This window comes from Trichoderma virens, assembly GCF_000170995.1.
Source record: "Trichoderma virens Gv29-8 chromosome Unknown TRIVIscaffold_6, whole genome shotgun sequence".
Classification (NCBI taxonomy): Eukaryota; Fungi; Ascomycota; class Sordariomycetes; order Hypocreales; family Hypocreaceae; genus Trichoderma; species Trichoderma virens.
In genome coordinates, this window is record NW_014013743.1 from 1,782,692 (window position 1) to 1,802,763 (window position 20,072).

General features: G+C 50.0%; 5 protein-coding genes across 5 annotated transcripts; all 5 read left to right on the plus strand.

Moving 5' to 3' along the window:
- Positions 1–3,691: 3,691 nt before the first annotated feature.
- Positions 3,692–4,653, plus strand: TRIVIDRAFT_216078 (uncharacterized protein; the record flags this gene model as incomplete). Its single annotated transcript, XM_014101377.1, has 2 exons — positions 3,692–3,821; positions 3,896–4,653. The coding sequence occupies 2 exons, from the start codon at positions 3,755–3,757 to the stop codon at positions 4,321–4,323; spliced, it is 495 nt and encodes a 164-aa protein (XP_013956852.1).
- A 4,781-nt stretch (positions 4,654–9,434) lies between these two features.
- On the plus strand, positions 9,435–10,454 carry TRIVIDRAFT_221909 (uncharacterized protein; the record flags this gene model as incomplete). Its single annotated transcript, XM_014101378.1, has 1 exon — positions 9,435–10,454. One exon carries the CDS (start codon positions 9,435–9,437, stop codon positions 10,452–10,454), a length of 1,020 nt encoding a protein of 339 aa, XP_013956853.1.
- A 1,434-nt stretch (positions 10,455–11,888) lies between these two features.
- TRIVIDRAFT_221910 (uncharacterized protein) lies at positions 11,889–13,466 on the plus strand (the record flags this gene model as incomplete). The annotated part of the gene is made up of 1 exon (XM_014101379.1): positions 11,889–13,466. The coding sequence occupies one exon, from the start codon at positions 11,889–11,891 to the stop codon at positions 13,464–13,466; it is 1,578 nt and encodes a 525-aa protein (XP_013956854.1).
- A 1,373-nt stretch (positions 13,467–14,839) lies between these two features.
- TRIVIDRAFT_54033 (glycoside hydrolase family 2 protein) lies at positions 14,840–17,145 on the plus strand (the record flags this gene model as incomplete). Its single annotated transcript, XM_014101380.1, has 7 exons — positions 14,840–15,366; positions 15,468–15,646; positions 15,717–16,123; positions 16,196–16,381; positions 16,450–16,593; positions 16,667–16,797; positions 16,866–17,145. The coding sequence occupies 7 exons, from the start codon at positions 14,840–14,842 to the stop codon at positions 17,143–17,145; spliced, it is 1,854 nt and encodes a 617-aa protein (XP_013956855.1).
- A 998-nt stretch (positions 17,146–18,143) lies between these two features.
- Positions 18,144–19,989, plus strand: TRIVIDRAFT_179956 (uncharacterized protein; the record flags this gene model as incomplete). The annotated part of the gene is made up of 1 exon (XM_014101381.1): positions 18,144–19,989. One exon carries the CDS (start codon positions 18,144–18,146, stop codon positions 19,638–19,640), a length of 1,497 nt encoding a protein of 498 aa, XP_013956856.1.
- Between the last annotated feature and the right edge of the window lie 83 nt (positions 19,990–20,072).

Below are 20,072 nucleotides of genomic sequence, written 5' to 3' on the forward strand. Positions count from 1 at the left end.
CTGTACAGGACTTATTAGGCGAGCCCGGTCAGAGCTGAAGGCTGCTTACAAGCAGGCATGGAGACTGGGTGAGTGAGGTGGATAGTTGGCAATAGCGCAAGCAGAATTACCACCACTAATGCTTTGACGTTTTGGCTGCATGGCGATGGAGGGGTGTGTGCCATACAAGCGTCCGTAAAGAAGGGTTCTAGAGAAGCCATTCCATTCGTCGATGAGGCGAGCTGTGTACTCCCTATCCCCTGTTTGAATTTGGCATGTGAAGCTACCTAGCAAAGGCAGGTTTTTCGGCCACTCTTTGAGGACGAAAGATGCGAGATACGAAGGGCTCTGGTGTTGGCCAATGTTGAGGCGCTGACACGGTCCATGTCACCTTGTCGCCTTTCTCATGCGTGAAGCACGGGCCTTGGCTTCAAGCAGCCCCTCTCTGTTGAAACCAGTGCACGGATGATGAGAAACAAATTTTCGCCGGTGCTCGGTCATGGAGGCGTCGCCTTTGGCATACCATCTTATTCCATCGCTAAGCTAGCTGCATCGCATCGTTTGGATTGATCACAGATATGCATCCGATGCCGTTGTCGGGCGACAGCTGCCGGCTTGGCTGCAGATCAGCCGCAGGGAGTCGAACGCATGTTGCGTGTGTGCGGCCAAGGGTATTCGACGCATAGCCGTCTTTTTTTTAGCCAGGAGATGCGATTGCCGTGCTTCGATCAGCGGCTTCATCGGCGTCTTGCGATATCGGCTGCATGCAACGGGAGATTTCATCTGTCGAGCTTCGGCGCAATGGTGACCGTGATTCATCGAAGAAACGCCGAGTCCGATGGTCACTCCATCGCCGACTGACTCGTTTGCCTAGCACCTTGGGTCGAATGACAACCTTGGTCTATTGTTGGATAACCGCTTTACGCGGTTCAAATAGTATGCTCGCACGCGAAAGCACGAGCTGGTGAACTGTAGTACCAACATCCAGCTAGGATGACTACTAGTAGACCTCTTGGCTTGGCTAGATCTCCCTTGTATGTCGAATCCCTCAGCCATGGCCCCCAGTTGTTGCCGGTGTGCCGTAGATGGTGTGAAGATTGCATGTGAGGCTATTCTTTGGAGCATTTTTGGTAGGACCCTCAGCGGATGTAGAGAGTACTTGACGGCGTTTCGAGGGTATTTTATGAAAGTAGTATGTACTTATGCAACTTCGTAGATCTCCAACACTGACCGCTCCCATCTTTGAAGGGGGCGTGTGCAGATCTGCACATGCGGACCGTTGACTTGGCACTTCGGATCGACCTACTAGTACCAAGTCAGTTTTTCTGATATATTTTGGGGGCCAACTGTACTGCGGCTCAGATGCAAGTCCAACACCAGCAAGCGAGTCAAATCGTGCCTCGAGTGCGGAGTATGAGCGAAGATGCATCTCCTCGGAGACGGCGGCCGAATGACGTTAGAGAAGGACAAATTGCCGTCGGCCACAACGGCTTATACGGAAATTGATATGTAGGGATGCTTCCTAAGAGATCCTTCATAGCTTGGATAATGGAGCTTTAGCCTTACTGGGCTTCTTGTGCCTTTAGGTTGATATCGACGTGGCAAGCGACTTCGGATGGCATCCGATTCTCCTCTTCGGCAAAAGTCCAATCAAGATGGGCCGTGGCATAGGTACAAGGATGATGGCCTTTTCAAACTTAGCAGCATTCTAGAAAAGCAGATTAGGATTAGGCAAGGGCTCACCTTCAAGCTATCGATACTATACCAAACCTTGCGGGCAAATCCAAGATCCAAAGACGTAGAGGTGTAGGCGATAGTTTCTGTTGGCAAGTTCAGCCGACTCTATTTCCAGGACGGCAAAGTGGTTCATGTTCTGTTGGGGAAAGTTACCATGTGAAGGTAATCGCCATTACTGAGATTCAATCGGAGCGGAAACATAAAAAAAGTCTTGAGAGATGTAGGTAGCAAAGAAATAGGAAGTCTTGGGAACGTGATAGAGAGACGTGATGTCACATGATTCGTCCCATCAACACCGCAGAATGGCAGAAAAGGAAGGAAAGAGGTAGGAAGATAGGCTTTCCACCGCCTTCACTCTCCGACATACTAATTTTTCTTTCTTTCTTTCTTTCTTTTTTTTTTCCAATCTGTCTTCATCCCTACTCCCAGTTTGCTACGGCATACCTGGAATTGTTTTGCCCGTAGTTCCTCTCATTGCGGCATATCGTATTTCAATACTCTCATTTATCGAACAAGAGGACCACGGAGGCTGGAAGATGATTCGTCCAGATCAAGCAGATGAATTCGGCCAGTGTGCGCCGTCAAATATGGTAGGTTGCCCCGTCTGCAGGATGCTACCTGGGACGATTCAAAGACTCGTCATTGAACAAAGGCTGAACATCAACTCTAGTTGAAAGCCTTTGATAGGCGAGTGGCAGTATTATGCGATCCAGCCAGTTTGAATCAAGAGATTAGCCTGGCTAACTTTAGGGACCTTGGACTACGATGACGCCGCCAAAATTCGACAACATCATTTCAACCAGGTAAGCATATTTCACTGAGGCCCTGATGCAAGCACGAGCGTGCTGTGCTTTTTTACGATAAATCGCAATCTATTTGCGCAGAAATCTTCAAGTCAGAGCATAGGAATACACTTTTCATTTCTCCTTTCCACCATTCGCGCAACCGAGCTGGACGATTCACAACCATCAACTCGCTAGAAGGAGAGAGAGACAGAGCTGTATGATGACCAGAGTTGTTTCTTGTCCAATAAACTGCATCCAAAGAATACAGGATCATGCCTATATTCGAGCCACACTCTTACCACCATTCACCAAAATCCTCGTCAAGACGGTTCGCTTCGGATTAACAGCGCCATCATGATAGCCTCCTACCTGAGCCGCTGCATCTTCGAACGACAATTGTTACAGAGTATGTATGTTGGCTGGTGAATTCTGCGCTGCCGCAGCGGAGCTCCAAAGATCTATGAATTCGGCCCAAACCAGAGCATACAGTATGTCCACCAAAGTTGGCTCTTTCCGCTCACTCCTGCTTGTGTGTTCTAATAGGTGGGCAGGATATCCGATTTCGCCAGCGGTACTATCACCTCTAGGAGCAGATTCCTAGCAAGGCACAATAATCACTGGACTCGCTAAAGCAGGTCAATTCATCACAGCAGATTATTCATCTGCTTCCAAAATCCACCTGCTTCCAGTGGATGTTTGCGTCGCTCTACTACAAAGGCCACACACAATGACCTGCTACATCGACCCAGACTACTGCCTACAAAAGTTGGACGACCAAATCTATCGCAATTGATTTTGTCAAGGCAACTCTTGCGGATAGGTCCAAGAGAGCCATTGCCGACTACTCGTCGTTTAAGAATGATATTTCCATCAAAAGCCGCCGTCAATGATCCTCCACCAAGTGGCATCACAAAATCGCATCCGTCACTAACATTGGATGACAACGTTTCAAAGCAATGAATTACTCAAATTCTATGGGCAGTCTTGCCAATATCATACGAAAAAGAAAAAAAATCGATATTCAGTATCGCCTTTGGCGCCGTGACGTCGGTCGGCGTGAAAGTTGATGCTACGTCATTGAAGGATTCCCTCCATCCACTAAATCTCGCAATATTTGGCGGCATTGCTCCTACAAACGAGATCCTAAACTCTTTTCATCCACCGCTCTCTCTTTGCAAGAAACCATCAGCCTGCCAAATACAATATCATTATTTACATTGCTGTATAGCATATTGATCAATATCATTCCCAAAATGCACCTCTCAGGACCCTCCCTGGTCTTGGTCGCCACGGGCATCGTTGGCTCGACATGGCTCTCCGGTAAATCCCAAATCCTAAATCTTCGCATCAAGTTTCGCATGACAACAAGCGATTCTCATTCATTCCGCAAATAGGAGCCATCATATCTTTTTCGATTGGTGGAGCGCCAGCTGCTGCCGCAATGAAACAATCGTCCGCCAAAATCTGGGCTGAGCTGTACAAGCGCGGGGCGGCTTCGATGCCAAAGTTCGCCATTGGCACTTCTCTGGCGTACCTATTCGCAGCGTACGACTCTTATCGTAGCGAAGGATCATGGGGGAGCTACCTGGGAGCTGCTGGTTGCGTTTTGTCCATTATTCCCTTCACCTTGACAATTATGAAAGACGTCAATGGGCAATTGCATGAAGAGGCTCTTAAAGAAGACAGCGGGGAGGCGCAAGTGACCACAATCCAAGTCGAGGGCCTTCTGGATCGATGGATTACTCTGAACTTGATTAGAGGCCTCTTGCCGCTCGCAGGAACTGCCTTGGGCTGCTTCGCATTTCACCGCGATGGGTTCTAATGCACTCGTACATTTTTATGGAGCCATTGATAATCACTCAGCAAATGAGGTGATACAAGACGTTGATATGCCACCAGGGTACATCAACACTAGTTTCAGTTCTGTCAAGGCATGGATCACAAATCGGAGGCTATGAACATGATGGCTCTATTTTGTTTCCAAGCTTTATGCTTCACTGCCTTTAACCATCGGTGATTTTACATTGCACTGGTTACACTGCTCATGCACTCATGCACCAGGTAATTTATTTCAGTCACACAGTCAAGGTGACAGATTGGCCACCCAGCATGGAAACACCAGAATCAGGAAATAATGACACCGCATTGTACGACATACTCATTTCCTTACAGCTAATTGCCAGTGAAAATAAGAGAGAAAGGCAGTGACCAAGCCACATTTGGAGATCCGAAGCAAGCACCTGGAATACCCAAAGGCGTGATAATTATCGGTCTCGAGTTTACCGGATACTGTCGCAGAAAATGTAGCCCGTTGTTGGCTTTAGCTTCCGCGGCATCTACCAAACACTCCCTTATCAAACATTCGGTAGACTAAGCATTTGATCTCCCGTATTTTGCCCTCTGCGGATTCACGAAGGAGGGTGGAGATGACAGTCTGCCTACTGTTCTTTTCTGCTCTATTCTTTTCTACTTGTCTCCTTTCCCTTCTTCTCCTTTCTTTTCTTTTTTTTTCTGGCAATATCCTGTGATGTCAGATTGTTTGCCTGAAGTGAAACAACAAAAGCAATGACTTTCAGGGATCCTCATCCTTCTTGGTACTAGGCACGGCGATAGCATTGCACGGCCGAAATCAAAGCAGACAAACAAATCATTTCTCAATAACGGCAAATTATATTGCTGGAATAACTGAAAGATGGATACTGATAACGAATACCGTGGCAAGCTGTGGTTTGCCGACAAAATAGATTCCTTTGCCAGGCATTACTTCATACTAGGGGAGAAGCCACGATAATGGATCGAAACTCGACGCGCATGAATGCCAACAACAGTGGTATGAATAGTTTGTATTGGCGCCTGAGCAAGGTCTTCCGATCTGGATCGGGGGTCGCCTTTGCGGCCATCGAGCACCTTTCAAACCCCCAGTCCTAGACTGATCAATCCCCTGTTGTTGCGGAGCCGCATACATGGTTATCGCCGGGAAGAAACTGAGATAGACAGCCAATGCGCAGAAGCAATGGATGGGTCCGATGGTGATGGACTGACATTCTTTTTTTCAGCTCACAGGCACGATCTGATTGTGAGCACAAGTTGGTCATACGCAAAAAAATACTGCGGTGGGTGAGAAAGCCACCAGATGTGATCCCCGGTTCCAATGAGACATGAGAGATATTATTGTGCCACGAGCTATTGGCACAATATGCTGACCCGCCGGATTCTCTGTTCATCTAGAGAATGTCAGTCTTTGTATGGTTGGGAGAAAAGAAATCGGAATCATCAATCTCCAGTCGCCAAAAGACTATGGCATTTTCTGGCAACATGATTCAAGCCGAGGCTTTTCCCAGTGAAATGAAGCATGAGACGGAGTAGATCTTTCGAAAATGGACTTAGCCAATCCTGATAAGGACGCAAACTCGAAAGCATAAAGAGGTGCTTCATATTTTCGAGATGATTGACAAGCATATCTCGACATGTGGCATTGAGACTTGCACTATTTTTGCACATTTTGCATTCTGTCATAAAATCTAGGTCCATGAGACGCCTCAACCATGACGAAAAAGCCTAGCCGCGCGAAGTACGCCTGAGAGAGTGATATGGCTGCAAGTCTCAGCAAGGGGGAACCACGTGCTCCCTCGAATCACATTCCCAATCACCATCGACCGCTTGGTCAATTACTTACATGGTGGCAAATCGAAAACAAATGCAGCCGAGATTAGGCGTGAAGCCGCTGACCATTAAGCTCTATTGAGTATCCCAATCAATGCTGAGTGTGCCGGGTGAGAGATTCTGGTACACTCCTACCCTGCGACATGAGAATGCGATATGCGAAATCTCTGATGCACCGTGGAAACGTGCCCATGAGAATCCGATTACACGCTTTGATTTGACTCTCTTAATCCGGCAATGGAAGCTTCTTAGCATGATAGGAACAGCAGGCGTCTCGGCTTCCTGAGAGAAAGAATCGGCAAGCGGCCATGCAGAAATAGCCATGAGAAAAACAAGCATACCTATTTGCATAAATTCCCGGACTGGGAGAGTTCCTTCCGGACTGCTACGATAGCCTGTATCAGGCATGGAAAGTATAGCGTGGCCCTCATGCGAGTTCAGCAGGTAGGGCGCGGACGCTGGGAGGCATGGCCAAGAGCCTCATCAACACACCCAATGGCCCTTCCTTATTGCGATTAGAAATATTACAAGCCAAGAGCATCAGGCACCTATCCAGGGCCCCCGCGAGAGATGCGAACTTGAGGCGGCAACCCAACTCCACCTCGGCATATTATCCTGGTGATCCGATATGACAGATGAAAAGCTCGACGCCACAAGCGCGGGAGAGCAAGGCAGACCCATGTATGCCTGTATGATGTGGGAACTGAGTGCTGAGAGTGTGCCAACAGGGTACGACTACAGTTGTAGTGAGTAATAACCAGGCTCGCTCGAAAAGCCATGTCTCTAACTTGGCAGATCTCAAGCACTTCTGACAAGCGTTTTTTTGGCACAAGCTACAGGTGACTGACTGTGTGAACCATTGTCTCAGCCGTAGTCTCACGGCTCGATCCAGATCCGGCTCTCCGGAGGTAGATCCCACGCCCGCCAGTGTACCGCAGCATACATACAGAGGACACACTAGCAAAACGAGAATCCAGGAGCGGCCATGAGGCAGTCCTCGCGGTTGTTCTGGCTTTAGGTGTTAGTCGGTCCGTGAAGGGGAAGAAAGCAGGCTGGCATAAGGTAAGCATCAAGCCTTTTCCTTGTCATGTCTCGCGCCAACTTGCGCTGTGCTTCTCCCGCTCTGCCGCCTTCTTAGTTTTTCTGCCTCTGTCCGCCTGTCCGCCCTGCTTCTGACGCTCTTGTCTTAGTCTCTCTTTCTCTCTCTCTCTCTCTCTCGTCCACCGGAGCTCTGCCACTTCTCCCCTGCTAGACTCTACTCTAGCCTCTTGGCGAAATATCCAGCTCACCGGATCTTGGGCTACGAGCTGCAGTCGCCCCGGTGTCTAGCGCACCCACCTCGACCATCATTTCCGGAGACGTCAAATCGGAGGTTCGAGGCTGTGGCTGTGGAGAAGACAGCCCAGACAGCGGCATGATTTTCCAACAAAAACCAGGTTTCTTTCTTTCTTCTTCTTTTCCTTTCTTTTTTTGGCGGTGGTATTTTTGCTTTTTCTTTCCCTTGCATGTAAATGTTTCTGAGACGAGGCTTGTGATTTGATGTGCGCAGTGATGCCCAAGAGCCCGAGGCACTCCTTGCTCATACCTGCTCGTACCTGCTCGTACTCGCACCAATTCGAGGTTCTCGGACGGCCTTTGAGCTCCAAGACACCTCCCCATTCATCCAGATTGTCACGAAAAATGATGCAATGAATGAGAAACCATAAGCATCTCATGATAGCGTGGAAAGAACTCGTGGAGACGACGGACGGGCAAGTTTCATGCTCAACAGCAGACGATCATCTTCCGTCACATTTTGCCATGCCCTCGCCTTCTCTCATGGCCATCCTCACTGCGAGTTCAGGTTCTCCGTACTCGTACAGGCCTGGCCATCTCTCTGCTTAGCCGATTAAGCCTAGGCCCACAGTGAACGAATCAGGCTGCAGTGTGTGTAACTGATATTCGAGACAGCAAGGATTATCAGTCTCCCTTCTGACTCAAATGTTTGCATGGTTTTGGCGCCGCCAGCCAGCCTCGCGCTACGTCTTGCTTCGTCACTATTGGTACGTCCAAATGCGCCACGTATTGGCTCACGAATCTTCCTCTGCTCGTTGTCTCCCATCCGTACCTTCTTCCTTTGCCTCTGCCTCTCTCTTTTCACTTGGTCTTTTCAAAATGATCCTAGCTCTTTTGGTAGAAAAGTGTGTACTTGAACTGATGAATCTCAGATCGAGAAATCCCCCAACCAAGCCAAAAGCGCCACGCTTAGAGCTGAGGGAACTAAAAGAATGACGGGAACTAGCCCCGGGAATCCGGAGTCTTGCACCCATCACAGGCGGGACTCAAGCCACGAAATTGCCAAGTCAAGACCAGTCAAGCCCACTAGCGTCCCCGAACATGGTGTTTGCTTTTAGCCCAGACAGCTGAGCTTCTCTCGGGCATCGTTGCTGTGGCGTGGGGGAATGATGCGATGCCACAGTAAACGCCGATCCGTGTGAGAGCCCAGGGCGTGTTCCGCTTCATTGATCATCTCTGCTTTTCTCTGCCTAATCAGAGAGATCTCCATGATCCCATTCGCTGCCAGACCCTCACAAGAGGGGCCCTCCTACCACAAGATCTGTGCTCTGCTGATGCTACTATTCGGCACACATTGTATCCTTGGACAAGACGACGAATGAAACCGAAGCAGATGCAGGAGCAAATGCAAATGCAAATGCAAGTGTCGTGCATAATGATGGAGCATTTCGTGGCTGGGCTATCGTGACGTGGTTTTTGGCTCATTGAGAGCCAGCCAAGGACCGTCTACTTCAGATGCCTCTGCCTCCAATCTCTCACAGGCCATGCGGGTGCTTACCTGTGTGCCTGCACCTGGGTATGTGCCCGGTATCCGATGCTGCTGGGTGAAACACGGCACCCGCTTTATCAATATGACGGCCTCGCGGCCTCATTATTACTTTTTTTGTCGCAGAGATCTCTCTCATAGTGGCAGTTGATGTGAGTTGTGGCTGAGACATACTCTTGCCGTACTCAGCTCCTCTTTATGCAATGCTGCACACGTGTGTATATCACTCCCTCGTACAAAACTACTTGGGTCAAGTATTTCCCGTTGTCTATACTCCGCAGCTGTCAGAACAGGCGCATCTCTTTTCTTTTATCATATCGCAATCATCTTCGGTCGGCATAGATTTTCATGACGAGGACGCTGTTGATATTGTGTGTTTTTACCAGAGTTCTCTCAAATAGATTTCATAACACCGCCATTCACAGCGCTGTTTTGAATCAATAGCAGCAATGCCCATTACCACAATCCTCCAGCATCAGAGGGATAGAGAGAGGCGAGATCAGCCAGGTCCGGACCTACCCTCAACCGAAAATGACAGCATACCCTCAACAGGAGATGACAGCATACCTTCAATGGGAGATGACAGCATACCCTTAATGGGAGATGACAGTATGCCCTCAATGGGAGATGACAGCATGCCCTCAACGAAAGATGACAGCAATACTGGAACGCAGGATAGCATCGAAAAAGTCCGAACTGATTCGGCACGAGGCATGGAACAATCTTTTGGAGTGTCTCTGCCCAACACAGAGGAAAAGGCGGCGGAAGCAGTAAGGCGATCGGTTGAGCCTAATTCCACTCATCAGTTGAAGCTACCCAATGGCCCAAAGTCTAGCCGCCCGGAAGTCGCAGCATCATCTACCAAGCGAGTTTCCGCTGGGAAGAACAATTCAAAACAGACAATTACCAACCGCCCCATTGCAATTGCTCCACGGGTGGTCATTGCTCCACTGGTGGTCCCCCTCGATGGCCACAATACTGGACAAATGCCTCCTGCGAATAACAGTTCTGGGCTGGCATCCCAACAGATACCACAAAGCAGACAGATATCTTGTGCGGATAATGAAAGTCGACAGATTCCTTACCGAGGTCACCATGATGACCCGCCGTCTCCTACGGTCTCAGATTATGAGATTGCACGGCGTGCTTTCAACGCTCTCCAGATTCGTAATGATCAAGGCGCAGCACCTGGTATCAACAACACTCAGCAGGCAATTCCTAATGCTCACGTCAACGAGCAGACCGCTCCGAGAGTATACAACACTGTACCAACACCTCCTACCAGCCAGAGCAGTGCAGAAACATCCCCTTCGAGCCGCAGTGATGGGCAGGCGTCTCCAGCAGGCCATTATACAAAATATCCGACTCCCATTCTTTGGAATGCTGTACAAACATTAGAGACATATCCCAACTCTCGCAATAAAACGGTAAGCGGGTCGAAACTATCAACTGTCTATGCTAGCTGTTAACATGCTGTTTAGGAAGCTAGAGACCGGCAAAGAAATGGTGAGGTAGTCACTAGACCACAATCACCTGAAGAAATACCTGGTTTCGTTAGGATCATTGAACGACGAAGCTCGCAGCCCTCCAAGTGGCAGCGTCCACAAACAAAATCGGCATCAGCTCGACGGCGGTCGATGCTTAAACATTCAGTGACATATACCCTGCCGGCTGCGGATGAACAGACTTTCGTAGCTCCAGAACAACCAATGCCACCTTCTCAACACCCAATACTAGTGCCGCAATTGACCAGAACTTCACGACAAGCGACACCCCCACGAACAGTGATGACTCCGCGCCCGGCGGCCACTGCATATCCACCGTTAGCACCGCGGCCGGCAGTGGCATCACAAAGAATGGAAACTCCACAGCCACCAGTGATCTCGCAGCCTCCCAATCCGCAGCCTGCCTATTCGCAGCCTCCTTATCCACAACCTGGCAGCTCGCAAGCTTGCCATGTTCAGCCCGCCTACTCAGAGCCCACCCACTCACAATCTTATTATTCGCGGCCTGCTTGTCCACAGCCTGCTTGTTCACAGCACAGATGCTCATTACCTGAATGCTCACAATCCTACCAGTCACAGCCAGCTTATCCACAACCAGTCACAGCTCCATGGCAGTCAAATGATCCAAACCCAGCGGCAGATTCACAGTCAATGAACTCGTCAAATCCGCCTGAACCTACAGAGCCAACTTCACAGCAGGCGGAGGCGGCGAATGAGAGACCGAGGGAGCGCCTTCGCCGCCTCAAAGGAGAATGGCGTCACAATAGAGAAGAGTCCCTTCGAGCCCGAGATCAAGAACGTCCTCCCCTGCACGATCCTCAAGAATCGTCCATAATAGGATTCCTGCCAAGCGTTGGAAATAGAGTAGTTGAACATCTCATGAAGCATAACCCTTCAGCTGTCTCAGCGTCGAAGCTATCTGAGACGATTCCCAGAGAGACTGCTGTGCATTATAACAGCATTTTAACTTGGAACGCCCAAAACACGCAAGGCATCGAACATCCTTCCCCCCATGAGCACTCAACACCTTTCGACGGTGTGGAACCAAGAGTCTCGCATCAGCCAGCCTCTCAAGGAGTGCAAAGGATAGAGCCAAGGTACTCGCCTCTTGACAGAGCGCCATCCCCTCAAGTGCAAAGGATGGAGCGAATATACTCGTCTCCTTACAGAGCGCCATCTCCTCATGAAGTGCAAAGGATAGAGCGAATATACTCGCCTCCTTATAGAGCGCCGTCCCCTCAAGGAGTGCAGGGGATAGAGCCAAGGTATTCGCCTCTTGACAGAGCGCCATCTCCTCATGAAGTGCAAAGGATAGAGAGAATATACTCGCCTCCTTATAGAGCGCCAGCCTCCCAAGAAGTACAAAGAATGGGATCAACTGTTGTTAATGTCAGAAACATGCCAGTTGCTCAACAGATTTCTAACACAGAAGCTCCTCCTTGCCATAATCATTCTAGTACCTTGGTACCGCAGCATATTGTGCAATCACACCCATCTTCCAGAGTCGCTCTCAGAGAGTTGGATAATTCTCCGAATGGATTCGATGATTATTCGTCAGCGTTAGACCTGCAAATCGTAGAGGAGGAAGAGGAGATGGAAGCAGCGGCCAGCTCTGATAGCGACATCCGGGAGGTCTCCCACATGGACTGGCAATTTGCCAATCAGGAAACTTTGGGACGTCAAACTCGCGTTCAAGTGGCTCCTCAACAGTATGGGCAAGTAGCCAACAGAGAAGGCCCAAGGCCCCAAGTTGATCAAAGACCTCAAACCATTGTGGTTTCGGCTCCACAGCCCTCAACTTCTGCGTCTTCAACGAACTCACAAAATATCTCTAAGCCATGTGTTAAGAAGAGGAAGGATAAAGTGTTGCTACCGAAATCGCAGCATCCCGTTCGCCAAAAGCCGGCGCCAGTTCAAGTTCAAATTCAAACGCGAGCTCAAGCTAAAGCCCAAGCCCAAACTCAAACTCGGGCTCAAACTCGGGCCCAGGCTCGAGCTCAAGCAGTCAAGAAGCCAGCAAAGCAAGCTCGGGCGGGTCCCGTATCTGGCGGCGTTAACAAACGAAAATCCAGTCGAGTCGGCGGAACTCTGCCGCCAAAGACAGCAGCGCCTAAGAAGACGGTGCCCAAAAAGGCGGTATCTCAAGCTGTGGTGCCTCAAGCTGAGCCGTCTCAAACTCCCACACCCGAACCCGCGCCGTCTCAAGCTGAGCCGTCTCGAATTTCCATATCTCAACTTGTGCTGCCTCAATCAGAACCTTCTCGAATCTCCATATCTCAACTCGTTCTGCCTCAAACTGAGCCCTCTAAAAGAATACCCATTTCTCAACTTTTGTTGTCTGAAACTGAGCCTTCTAAAAGAATATCCATATCTCAACTTTTGCTGCCTCAAGTTGAGTCATCTAGAATATCCATATCTCAACTTGTGGAGCCTACAGAGATGCCAGAAAATGTGGTGCTTCGAACTGAGCCACGTCGAATCGCCATATCCCAACTTATGTCGCCTCAAACTGTGACAACTCAAGCTATCGTGCCTCAAGCCGCATCTCGAACTGCGCTGACATCAGCCAGGGAAGATGAGCGGCGACCTGTTTGTGCTTCGTGTTCGGGAATGATGCTAACTCAAGACGAAGTAGAACGTTGGCAAGAGGAAAGGAGAAATCGGTATTGCATCCCTTCGTTCAAAGACTCTTTTGGGGATGTGACTATGAGCGATTGTCCACAAGAGGAAAGGGGAAATCGTCCTTACATCCCTTCTTTCAAAGACTCTTTTGGTGATGTGAATATGAGCGATGGTCCACAAGAGGAAAGAGTAAATCGTTCTTACATCCCTTCATTCAAAGACTCATTTGGGGATGCGACTATGGACGATTGTCCAGCAAGCTCTGAGAATGAACCAACAAGGGGGATATTCAGCATCGATGCTTATCGTACAAGGCCTGTAACTCCTAGCCACGTGATTGGCTGGGGATGGTGAACAATTAGGAATTTTCGAATACTAATGACTGGGCAGAGATTCGATCAAAAGCATACCATAATATCAGGGCTTGGGAAGTGCTGTTCAAGCACCCACTCCGGTGAAGAGTCAATAGCGATAGGAATAGCTTTGTAGTGCGTATAGGTGTAGCTTAGACGAAATTGAAATGTACCTTGTTCAATCCTTTGTGTCTCTCTGAATGCCAATAAGCAATTCGATCGCAGATAAAGATGTGTAAGAACGGGGAGAAGAAAGGAATTTATTCTTTCATGAGAAAGAGGCGCCTGATGGAAGTTGAACTTGGAATCCTCATGACAATCGCCCAGTAAGCGTTAGGATGTCTACTGAGAATTGATGCTGAGACTGATCACGTTCATTCCGGGCAAAGAAAGCAATCCATAGACAAGCCAGTCGACCTAGGAACCAAACCCGAGGAGAAAAAGCCGTCGATGATGCGCCTAGCTTGTTGATCTGCGGCTCACATGGCCCGGCATTAATATGCGACCCAATGGGGCCAATCCGCTAGTAAAATGCGACGCTGGACCAACATCTTATTTCCATGGATTGTGTTCGCATATTGGATCCCCCCTCACGGCATCTGTACAATGGCGTCAGATGATCAACGGTTGCACGCGGTTGCACGATGTAACCTGGAAATCATGAGTTAGCTGTGGAACGGAATCTTCAATCTCCATTGCGGTGCACGACTGCGATTTCCAGTATTCAGGTACTGTCGGGACCTATTCCCACTGAAAGAAAAGTGGACTGAGATATGTAGGACAGGTTTTAACAAGCAATTAAGCTTAAGAAATAATATGGAGCCCCATGGATTTGTCGAAAAGTCCGTGAGAGTCAGGGGAGCATGGATTGCTGTCTTTCTCCGCATTGATCGGCATCGGCTCCGCTCTTGCCAACATGCTCTTCCGGGACCATTTCAACGGGTTGGGAAGATGAAAGACAGACGGTCCAGTAAGCCGACGGTACATATCATGGAATGGGCCCATTCTTCCTACCGCTCATTATGCATATGTTTCTCGAACCGTTTCGTATCTGCATCTCCACATCACCCCTCACCATGAGGTAGAGAACAAGCATCCCTCCGTGGGACAACAGGCCGCTACTCGCATGCAGCGTATCATTAGGTTAGGCAGAGAAGAATAAAAGAGGGGAAATGAGCTTGATGCAAGGGATCGTCCTCGAGAACGCAGTAGTATTTATGGACACGGTTCTCCCCTGGTCTGGAGAGAATTGAAATCTCAGACAAAAGGGATTGATGTCCTCCCTTGAACTGAGCTTCCCCTTTCTGCAGATAAAACAATTGGATATCCTGCATAGTGTAGGCCTGTTCGAATAGAAAGATTCTCTGCCACACAATGAAGATATTTCCGGCAGGCCTACTCGCGCTTGCCTGCTCTCTGGCAGCTGTCGTCGCGCAAGGCGGCAGTCCAGTCCCTTACAAAGTCCAGACACCACCCTTGGATACTGAGTGGACGTACAAGGTTGGCACCAATCCATGGCCGGAGCATCCCCGACCACAGCTCCAGCGTGATGCCTGGCAGAGCCTCAATGGCATTTGGACGTTTCAGCCTGCCGGCCCTGGAGATGGTGACTCCGGTAACCCCCCGGATGGCCCACTTCAGAGCGAGGTTCTGGTGCCGTCCTGTATCGAGAGTGGGCTCTCGGGACTGCAGGTGATTAATATCACCGATATGTGGTTTGCGACCAGTTTCAAAATACCGCATAACTGGCATGGGCAAAATGTAATCTTGAACTTTGAGGCTGTTGATTACCAGGCAGTGGTGTTCGTGAATGGAGCCAGGGCCGGGACCCACACCGGAGGATATTTTCGGTTCGGAGTGGATATAACCAAGTTTGTCAAATTTGGCGGCGACAACAGCGTGTAAGTCACCCTTTTTTGCATAACCGCAACAATGTTATTATCTTCTGTGATGGCAGTGAAGGTGTGGACAGATATGATATTGCATACTAATCCGGAATCAGAGCCGTATTCGTTCACGATCCAACGGACCTGGATGTCATTCCAATTGGAAAGCAGACTCGGAATCCAAGCCATATCTTCTACCGATCGTGCTCCGGAATATGGCAATCTGTATGGCTAGAGAGTGTGCCTTCAAACCATATAACACAGCTTGACATTGCTGCCGGTATGGATGGAACAGGTACGAAAACACCAGAATACCTCCCATGCGTTGTCCCGTGGTCCAGACTCACGTCTAACACGATTCATAGTTTCCGTGACAGTCCACAGTTCGAACAAACAAGGTGTCTCTGCCAAGGTATCCGTCATCGGACTTGACGGTCGCATCATTGCTTCACAGAAAGGCCCTTCCGATGAGGAGTTCAAATTCAAGGTCAAGCAGCCAAAGCTGTGGTCCCCAAGCTCTCCGACTCTGTATAACTTAACTGTGACTCTTGGTGATGATGAAGTATCCAGCTACACAGGATTCCGCACCATTTCCACTGGTAAGGTTAAGGGTATTCAAAGGCCGCTCCTAAACGGCGAATTCACATTCATTTTCGGTACGCTTGACCAGGGATTTTGGCCGGACGGGCTGTATACGCCGCCAAACAGAGAAGCCATGGTATATGATCTGAAGATGCTCAAAGGATTGGGCTTCAACGCGGTCAGAAAACATGTGAGTCACCCGTTTATCCGTCACTAGGTAGTTCCTTGTTGATTAGATGCTAAAACAAGTGATTTGTCGCAGATCAAGGTTGAGCCAGACTTGTTCTACCGAGCTTGCGATGAAATGGGTCTGATGGTCATCCAAGACATGCCCAGTCTGACTAACGACGGGAATCGGCCTCCTAATCCTGACCAGCAGGCGGAGTTTCAACGTCAGCTCGAAATTTTGATCAATGAGCATAAGAGCTATCCGTCGATTGTTACCTGGGTTCGTTCTCTCACCCCGTTGCTCATAAGTGGTCACTGATTCGAGCTGACACCAAACACATGATGCAGGTCATTTATAACGAAGGATGGGGACAGCTCAAGGGCCCACCATATCCTGAGTTTCAGCTTGTGGAAGTTGTTCGTGGCATCGACTCAACAAGGCTTATTGACGCGACGACAGGCTGGAATGATCATGGCGCAGCGGATTACTCAGTGAGTTGATTGTCGTGTTCAATCATGTTTTGTAAAGCAGAGAAAAGAGGGCTGATGAATGCGTGATGATTAGGACAACCATCATTACGCAAATCCGCAATGCGGAACGCCGTTTTATTCCACCCCTTCTTCTCCGTACGATCCCAACCGTATTGGGTTCCAGGGCGAGTTCGGCGGCATTGGCCACAACGTGTCAATCGAACAGTTGGTTTCCCTTGTTCACTCTTGGTCTTTCAGCTGTTGTGAGGGTTCATTGGCTAACAAACAATCAGTCTTTGGAATGTGCAACAGGCCATCAACACCATCAATCAAACTTACGAAGTCAATGCTGACCTGGTTTCGTACAACTATCGCGCAAGCGTCCTGTTCCGCGAATTTCGCGAGCAGGTCGAGCGCTATGCTTGTAGCGGCGGCATCTGGACACAGACAACGGATGTCGAGGGTGAAGTCAACGGCTTATACACGTATGACCGCCGTGTTCTGCGGCCAGATCCGAGGCAATGGATAAGCGATATCAACAAACTATACTCGGCTGCAGCAGGGAGGCGATGATGGAACCTGTAAGCCCGTACTCGTAGTGCAGGGTAGTGGTAGCTGACATCAGCTGCTCAACGATTTCTGAATCCCAATCGAGATCTCATGTGCGTCATTGAAAGTAGTGACTGTTTTTCTTTGGTCAGAAACATTGTCTCTTCTGGGGAAACAAGTGAACCCACTGTAGTAGTTGCTGCGTGGAGATGCTTTCTCGAAGTGACCTCCTAGAGGATTCTTTGCATCGTGAAGCTGTCAAGGCCAAGGGCGTTGAAAGATGGAGAATTTTTGTTGAGGAGCACCTAGTATTCAATCCTCCTGTATCTGACCGCATTGCTCTGTTCCTGTAGATGTTGGGATGTGCTGCCTCAGACATCAACTCTCAATGATGCCTTCCACAACTCCATCTCGCAAAAACTCACCCCCACCTGCCACATGCAAATCAGACTGCTCCTGCCCGCCAAACAAGGCTACATTGAGAACGTACGGATTCCCCGTATCTGATTTTCTGACCATTTGTCCCCAAAGCGGCTAGATCAGGTCCTTAACGCCTCCTTCGTTCCCCACCATCCCGCAATCGTATTCGGACCTCTGACCGCTAGGCAATTTCTGAAAGTTTGCAGCCAAAAGAATCAAAAGCCAGTTTATCGTCCCACAATCATGTGATAGAGCTCCTTTCCAGCATATTCGTCATGTCATGAACGGGGTCCAATGCGGTTATCAGTTTGATTTCGACTCTTGCAGATTGGTCAATTGCACAGCGTTCTTTTTGGCTTGTGACAGCCTGCTCGACCGCTCAAGAACAAGGACAATAAATACCTAGACGACGACGATACAACTGGTTGTCTCGGCTGCCCTCACAGCAGGTTGCAACATTGGCTCGACGGAAGGGCCCTCGTTATCCGATACGTCTGATTGAGCGACTATTCTTTGATTATCGACTCGACCATCCCGAACGAGCAATTCCAAGATCCTTCTTCTCTTCCCCCGGGTGATATATATCTACAGTTGCAAATTCAATGTCGGAAACAATGACTTCGGACGTCCATACTCGCCAGCGGCGAGACCTTTACCATGAAGCTGATGTCGTCGTCGTCGGCGCCGGTGTCTTTGGCTGCGCGGCTGCCTTTGCTCTGGCAAACCAAGGACGCTCCGTGCTTCTTCTCGAGAGGTGGATGCACGAGCCTGACCGGATTGTGGGCGAGCTGCTGCAGCCGGGCGGGTTGACGGCCCTGAGGAAGCTGGGCTTGGGCCACTGCGTTGACGACATCGACGCAATCCCTTGCTACGGCTACAACGTCATCTACCACGGAGAGCCATGCGAGATTCCTTACCCCAGGCTCAACGAAAAGGGCGAAGTGACACATGCGTGGGGAGGAAGAGGGACGGGCGGAACAAAGCCAGAGGGATGCGGCTTTCACCACGGCAAATTCATCTCGGCGCTCCGCAAGGCATGCTTGGGTCACAAGAACATTACAGTCGTCGAGACGGAGGTTGTCAAGACCATTCGAGGAGAGCACACAGACCAGGTCCTGGGCGTGGAGTCAAGGACCACGGTCAACAAGGAGACGGGAGAGAAGAAGAGCGACTACTTCTTTGGCCAGCTCACCATTGTTGCCGACGGCTACGACTCCAAGTTCCGAAAGCAGGTTCTGGAGACCAAGCCCGTCGTCAAGAGCAAGTTCTATGCGCTGGAGCTGATCGACACCAAGCTGCCGCTGCCCTTCCACGGCCATGTCATCATCGGCAACGCCTTTCCCATTCTCCTCTACCAGATCGGCACCCACGAGACCAGAGCGCTCTTCGACGTGCCCGCAAACATCCCCCAGGCCTCTCCCGAAGCCGGAGGCGTCCGCGGCTACATCAAGAACTGTGCCATCCCCGTGCTCCCCGAGTCCATCCGCCCAGCCGCCGAAAAGGCCCTTGCCGATGGCAAGATCCCCCGCAGCATGCCCAACAGCTGGCTCCCCGCCGTTCCCCAGACCCCGAGTGGCCTCGTCATCCTCGGCGACGCCCTGAACATGCGGCATCCCCTCACCGGCGGCGGCATGACCGTCGCCTTCAACGACGCCCTGCTGCTCGCCGAGCTGCTGCATCCCGACCGCGTCCCCAACCTCGAAGACACGGCCGCCATCCGCGACGCCATGAACAAGCTCTACTGGCGCCGCAAGAACTTTACCAGCATCATCAACACTCTCGCCCAGGCCCTCTACTCCCTCTTCGCTGCCAACGACCGCCAGCTGCGCGCCCTCCAGATGGGCTGCTTCGAGTACTTCCGCCGCGGGTGGACCGACGGCCCAGCCGGCTTGCTCGGCGGCATCATCCAGCGACCCCTTGTCCTGGCATACCACTTCTTCTATGTCGCCTTTGTGGCCATCTGGATGAACGCGTGCAACGTCATCGGCGGCCCGCTTGGCTTCTGGAAGCTGCCCCTCGCGCTGCTCGATGCCCTTCTCATCCTGTGGAAGGCCTGCATTGTCTTTCTGCCAGTTATCTGGCGAGAGGGCTTTCAATGAAGAAATCAAAACCCAAACTACCTTTTTTTAATATCCTGTTTCTTTATATGTATATGTTTCTACGTTTGGATGAAAAACATCAATGTTGGATTTTCTTTTTACGTTTGCCACGGGCGAAGGCGCGGAGTTTCACGTGGCTGGTACGCAATGGGTGTAAGAGGGTGCTCCCTTTTATTTGTATGAAGCAGAAGAGAAAGTTATAGCGTGTGGCATGACCTGTTGGTTATATAGACTGCAGACGGAAGAAAGAGAGGCAGGGGTAGGCATTGGATGAGAACAATGTAGTTACGCAGTTATGGCTAGAAAAGATGCTAAAGACGTTAGACAATCACAATACTTACCTGGTTTCATATGAATCTCTCTTTATGTTTCCATGTTATAGCTACTATATCTAGCCTGTCTATGCTAGGAGCGAGTGCGGATTCCACGCCG